Genomic DNA, 6,809 nt, shown 5'->3' with positions numbered 1-6,809 from the left:
CTAATATTAGCACGGAGGTACATTAATCTAGTATGGCGGTGTGCGCACGATCTCCATATCTTCTTGGTCGTGAACCTAGACAATCTCCATGGACTGCTCCTGAATATCATAGATGCAGAGATTCATGTGGCCAGCTACTAAGTGGCCTAGAAAGTAGAGGGTGTTTCCTTTCATGTTATTCGGGATTGCAGAGCACCAAGTTGACATGTTGGTGCCCGTCAGGAGGAAAGCCCTATCACCAATATCATCCACCTGGTGCTAGGCCACGAGTTCCTCGCCGTAGATTTCCTCTATCTTCAAGATATGAGCGGCGCTAATGTTACTGGGATCAAAATCGACATAGAAGATGCAGACAGCAAAAAGCTCATCCATGGACTCCACCAAGTGGATGGAGGCAGAGCATAGACCCTCAGGAAACTTGAGGTTGAACTCTTCAGAGACATCAAACTCGTGAAACTCCACAGTGGGAGTATGGCCATGGAAATCGAAGTCAAAGACGCCCACCTCAAATTTTGTTTTGCGTCCGCCACTAGTTGGATGTGTACAGTTTTGGAGTTTTACTTTTAGAGATGTTGACTGGGAAGAGACCAACGGACCCTATGATTGAAAACGGACTCAACACTACACTACCGAAATCCGTGGCTTTGCCGAGTGCTCGGCTCTTTGCCTAGTGCTTTTTGTCGGGCACTCGGTAAAGAAGCCTTTGCCGAGTCCCGCACTCGGCAAAGTCCTGCTCTCGGTAACGATCACGTTTGCCGAGAGCAGGACTCTCAGCAAAGAAATACACTCGACAAAGATATCTTTGCCGAGTGCCAAACACTCGGCGAAGGCGGCGCTCGGCAAAGGGCCGTCAGCAGCCGTCTATAGCTGACGGCCATTAACTTTTGCCGAGTGCCGAGCTTTGGCACTCGGCAAAGATGCTTCTTTGCCGAGTGTCAAACGGCTGACACTCGGCAGAGCATGCTTTGTCGAGTGTCATTTCTGGACACTCAGCATAGTATTTTTTTCTTTTTTCTTTTTTTGCCAACCAAACTTTTTGTGGTATGTTCCTACACTATGTAGACCTACATGTACCATTTTGGGACAATTATAAAAGTGTTTTCTATAACTACTGGATTTAGTTCGTTTATTTGAATTTCTTTGGAAAATTCACATTTGAACTGCAAGTCACTCGAAACTTGGAAAACCGTGCATGCAAAAATAATATTCATGCTATTTAGCACAAGTTACGACCGAATTCAGGAGCGGGCCGGAAACTTCGAGCACCATGATCACTCAACATGGCCGTGAACTTGCCATCCAGGTGTTTAAAAATTGTATAAAACACAATCAAAGTCAGAAAATCATTAAACATGTCCACATGTCATGATATCATTTTTAGAGGTTGTGATAAAAAATTGAGAATGTTTCGAGAAAGTTGTGAGACACTATGTGTATAAACCTAGGAGAACTACATATGATATTATCTCCTTAAATATGACATGCTTATGGAGACAAGACTGGTATTGCTGAGTCTTTTAGGCCACAATGGAAGAAGACCTGTGCTACAGAACCAACCACCCCTTATTCAGTGCAAACACATACCTATAGATGATGTACATTGTCCCAAAAAATTGAGATGCAAAATCCTCTTCTAAAACTTCATACAAGGATAATGCAAAAACAGGAACAAACTCTATTTTTATTGATTCAATATACTATATAGTAGTAGCAACAACAAACTACATTAAATTAAGCAAACTACATTGTAATCGACTAATACTAGCACGGAGGTACATTAATCCAGTATGGCGGTGTGCGCACGATCTCCATATCTTCTTGGTCGTGAACCTGGACAATCTCCATGGACTGCTCCTGAATATCATAGATGCAGAGATTCCTGTGGCCAGCTACTAAGTGGCCTAGAAAGTAGAGGGTGTTCCCTTTCAGGTTATTCGTGCTTACTGAGCACCAAGTTGACATGTTGGTGCCCGTCAGGAGGAAAGCCCTGTCGCCAATATCATCCACCCGGTGCCAGGCCACGGGTTCCTCGTCACAGATTTCCTCCATCTTGAAGATATGAGCGGCGCTAATGTTGCTGGGATCAAAATCGACATAAGCTCATCCATGGACTCCACCAAGTGGATGGAGGCAGAGCACACGCCCTCGGGAAACTTGAGGTTGAACTATTCAGAGACATCAAACTCGTAAAACTCCACGGTGGGAGTATGGACATGGAAATCGAAGTCAAAGACGCCCATCAAGTCTTGGTTTGATTCTGTGAAGCGAAAATACAGCCTCCCTCCCAGCGCGGCGACATCGTCGACAACATTCTTGGTGGGCGTGGAGGGAGTGCGGAACTCCTCGGGGAAGTAGTGGTCGCCATTTGTAAATCGTAGTTGGAACTAAATAGCCAATCCCCCCTTATGTAGTGTCACAAGCAACCACCCGGATCTGTCCTATGTGGGTTCTATGTGTGCGAGTTCATGAGACAAAATGGACAATACATCACAAACCCTAAACCCTAAACTCACAGGGGGGGTTCAGGTGGGCCGTGGCATACCCTAAGCTAGGTCCACCAAGACCCCACCTAGGCCCTATTTATTTCAGAAGCTCGAGCGTTTCTTTGTGTTGAGACTTCCCTCCGTCGTCCGAGAAGCGCATGCGAGTGCGGCTGTGTCGCTGTGAGCCCCACGCCAACGCACCACTAGTGCCAGAACGCCCTCGCTCCTATGTCTGTCTAGCTCCCGTCGCTGCCTCTCCTAGGCCTAGAGCCCACCGCCACCATCTAGACCTATCAGCTAGCATCTGTCGTCGAGAATCGTCGGCGTCGTGCCCAGCCTTGCGCCGGAGCGTCCAGGTGCGGGCCGTCGCTCGCCTAGCGCCCACGCGACAACACCTCGCCTAGCTGCTAGTACAACCCCTCGGCATGTGCAGACTGTAGGTTTGCTCATCTCCTTCCCTACAACAGCGATCTTCGATCCTCAATTTCTAAGGTTGCTATTGCCATTTGTAAACCGTAGTTGTTGCTCTGTTAGCTCTAGTTGTAAATAGGCAATGGATAATCTATGCAGCGACTTAGATGGCGTTGTTAATTGTTGTCTTGTTACTAGTTGATGTACTATGACTTTATTTCTATTTACCGAGTTGGTTATTGAATTTACTATAAAATTATATGTACTCTCTCTCTATCCTAAATTAAAATTCGTTTTAGGTAATTAATTGGTTCATAAAATGTTTGTTGTATGTATTTTATGTGTCTAGATTCATCGCTATACATTTGAATGTTGACATAAAAGCCAAGAGCTAAAAGTAATACTATTTTGGAACCGATGGAGTATATTATATAGAATTGTATGTAAAAGTTTTATTGAGGCATACCCTATACAAAAAAAAAAAAACCTAGGTCCGCCATTGGATCTTACTCGGTTGTCATCTCTGACCCTAGCGGGGAATAGATTTGAAGGTGATGTGAAGCCGAGTAATGTCCTCCTCGATGATATGACATGAACGCTCGTCTAGGGGACTTCGGCATTGCGAGCTTCTATCGTACCACAACGACGACTGGACGAGACGCAGCATACAGCACAACCTCACTTGGATGTGTACAGTTTTGGAGTTTTACTTTTACAGATGTTGACCGGGAAGAGACCAACGGACCCTATGATTGAAAACGTACTCAGCATTACTAGCTTGGTCGAGAGGAGCTTCCCAGACGAGATACTACTGCAAGTGATTGACGCTTCGCTACAGGATGACTGCAAGCCGGCCTCAACAACAGTTCACCCGTGCTTGTTATCCCTAGTAGAAGTAGTTCTGTCTTGTAAACGTCAGTTCCCAAGTGAGCGGACGACCATGAGAGAAGCAGCCGGCCGAATTAGCGCAATCACTAGTAGCAACCTACATTAATTAAGCAAGTACATTGTAATCGACTTAGCATGGCGGTATCGACAATCCAGGATGGCTGTGTGCGCACGATTTCCAAATCTTTCTGGTCGTGAACCTGGACAATCTCCATTTTGTGGCAAGTTCTTCAGAATCTAGCACCAATAATACACCAACCTGAAGCACATAAAATTCACAGACAATATAATATTTACTGGACGCCTTAAGCTAAGGCTAGCTAATGAAACAAGCGCTAGCACATAACACAGAGGTACCGCATCACCACTGATATGAACAAACCATGAGATTTCAGAAAACAGTACTGTACCAAATCACAGAGACTGTGCACTACAGTAGACATTAACGAAACGAGAAATTGTAGCCCCCTCTAATTATTAAAGAAGAGATGGGAGGGGTTTTTTTACCACCGAAAAAAGGAAGAGAGTAATAAAAAGTATATTATCTCCTTGAATATGACATGCTTATAGAGACAGGGCTGGTATTGCTGAGTCTTTTAGGCCACAATGGAAGAAGACCTGTGCTACAGAACCAATCACCCCTTATTCAGTGCAAACACATACCTATAGATGATGTACATTGTCCCCAAAAAAAAATTGAGATGCTAAATCCTCTTCTAAAACTTCATACACGGATAATGCAAAAACCCGAGCAAACTCTATTTTTATTGATTCAATATACTATATAGTAGTGGCAGCAGTAAATAGCACTAGCTAGCAAGCAAGCTACATTAATTAAGCAAATTACATTGTAATAGGCTAATACTAGCACGGAGGTACATTAATCCAGTATGGCGGTGTGCGCACGATCTCCATATCTTCTTGGTCGTGAACCTGGACAATCTCCATGGATTGCTCCTGAATATCATAGATGCAGAGATTCCTGTGGCCAGCTACTAAGTGGCCTAGAAAGTAGAGGGAGTTCCCTTTCAGGTTATTCGTGCTTGCAGAGCACCAAGTTGACATGTTGGTGCCCGTCAGGAGGAAAGCCCTGTCGCCAATATCATCCACCCGGTGCCAGGCCACGGGTTCCTCGTCGCAGATTTCCTCCATCTTGAAGATATGAGCGGCGCTAATGTTGGTGGGATCAAAATCGACATAGAAGATGCAGACAGCAAAAAGCTCATCCATGGACTCCACCAAGTGGATGGAGGCAGAGCACACGCCCTCGGGAAACTTGAGGTTGAACTCTTCGGAGACATCAAACTCGTAAAACTCCACGGCGGGAGTATGGCCATGGAAATCGAAGTCAAAGACGCCCATGAAGTCTTGGTCTGATTCGGTGAAGCGAAAATACAGCTTCCCTCCCAGCGCGGCGACGTCGTCGACAACATTCTTGGTGGGCGTGGAGGGAGTGCGGAACTCCTCGGGGAAGTAGTGGTCGCCAATGTCGTAGGCGTGCTGCACCCACATCCTGTCGGCCCCGCCATTCACCCGGCAGAACCACATGAGAGGATCGTTGACGTCGAGAAGCACGACGGCGCAGTCCGGGTGGGCGACGGAGCTGCGGGTGAGCAGACACTTGCAGCTATCGGGGATACGGTGGTCGCCGTGTATTGGTGGGAGCGTGATGGTCTCTCCGGTGAGCGGATGCCAGATCGAGGCCTCTGACGCTTGTCCAAGGATGACCAGCCATCCTTGAGGGGTGCTGAAGGATAAGTTACCCTCCATCATCATCATCTGGGGCCTACTGCTGTTGTGCGTGTAGACAATGCTCCGCTCGGGTAGGCTATATATGAGCATCCTTGTTGTGGCATTGGGATGATCCTCGTATTCGTAGACCAGCAAGGGCAGGGAAGCAAGGACCTGCGGCCGTGGATGCATGCTAGTCCTGCTGCTGCTGCTGTCGTCGTTGTTCATCAACATGCCCATGACGGTACGGTACCTGTTGAATCACAAGCTAAGTGTAATAAGTATATCTAGAATTTAAGCAAAACAGGTGTAAAATGATGTTAGATGAAAGTAGATGGATGTCTCCGTCTATATAAGAAGAATTGTATATACTGAATTGAATTGGGTTCAAGTGATTATTAGATGCAGACTGCTCCTTCCTGGCGCGCCCCGCCCAAACGACGGCCTAAGAAAGAAACTACCACAGGCCAATACGCACATAGATCGAACAAACTAGAAGCTGGACTATTGCAATTGCAAGCAAACGAACTCATACCGTGGTTCAAGAATAACAGCGGTGCTGGCTGTCCACGTCGCGGTGTGTGTGGAACGGCGGCGAGATAAAATCTCCGGCGGCGTCGGCGAATTCTGGGTGCGGCGGCTCTCTCTCTCTCTCTCTCTCTCTCTCTCTGCAATGGCGATGGCCCGCAAGGTCTCTGCGACGAAGGCTCTAGTAGCTGGATGAGGACGGCGAGAGGGTCTCGGTGGTCTACATATATACTCCGGAGTTCGGCAGTTTCCGTTTTTCCCGTTCGCGTGAACGCCGGCAACGATTCCTGGGTTTTCGTTTTTTCAGTTCGCGTGAACCCCGGCAACGGATTTCGAATCTTTTAATTTAAAATTTTCAATTTCAATAAAATCATAAAAAGAATCTACGGTACGTTCGCTCACCAGTAAGAATTGAGACGTGTTATTACTGAAAGAAGAGGGCAGAACACATGTGGCATGGGGACATTCCTTTCCTACATACCAATACACACGCGCTATACTCAAGTGTGCAATGTACAGGCTTCACCCATTGGAGAATCCGATATGGCTAGACTTTCGTGTCCATTTCACCTCCGAACTGCTGCCCCATTCTATTTCTCCTAATCTATCTTGTTTCTCCGAATCCTATATACAACAACAGATTGAAGTAAGGCATTGAGACAATTATTACACGTGGGCATTGTGAACTACAGATATACTCAACCGAGATACGGCATAAGGACCAACTTCAGATAAACCAAATGAAAAAACAGGTAACATCTAAGCATC

The 6,809-nt window shown here is 46.3% G+C and overlaps 1 protein-coding gene and 1 pseudogene across 1 annotated transcript; both read right to left on the bottom strand.

The window, feature by feature from the left end:
- Positions 1 to 1,756: 1,756 nt before the first annotated feature.
- LOC118476250 (uncharacterized) lies at positions 1,757 to 3,997 on the bottom strand (annotated as a pseudogene).
- A 523-nt stretch (positions 3,998 to 4,520) lies between these two features.
- LOC118476374 (uncharacterized) lies at positions 4,521 to 6,221 on the bottom strand. The gene is made up of 2 exons (XM_035965373.1): positions 6,049 to 6,221; positions 4,521 to 5,766 (listed from the first exon to the last, which is right to left on the bottom strand). Exon 2 carries the CDS (start codon positions 5,751 to 5,753, stop codon positions 4,647 to 4,649), a length of 1,107 nt encoding a protein of 368 aa, XP_035821266.1. The 5' UTR covers positions 5,754 to 5,766; positions 6,049 to 6,221; the 3' UTR covers positions 4,521 to 4,646.
- Between the last annotated feature and the right edge of the window lie 588 nt (positions 6,222 to 6,809).

Source organism: Zea mays, chromosome 2 (assembly GCF_902167145.1).
Source record: "Zea mays cultivar B73 chromosome 2, Zm-B73-REFERENCE-NAM-5.0, whole genome shotgun sequence".
In the NCBI taxonomy this organism is placed as follows: domain Eukaryota; kingdom Viridiplantae; phylum Streptophyta; class Magnoliopsida; order Poales; family Poaceae; genus Zea; species Zea mays.
This window is presented reverse-complemented; position numbering and strand designations above follow the sequence as displayed.

Coding starts and splice junctions, on each gene's coding strand:
- LOC118476374 (XM_035965373.1), bottom strand. CDS start 5,753: ATGGGCATGTTGATGAACAACGACGACAGCAGCAGCAGCAGGACTAGC.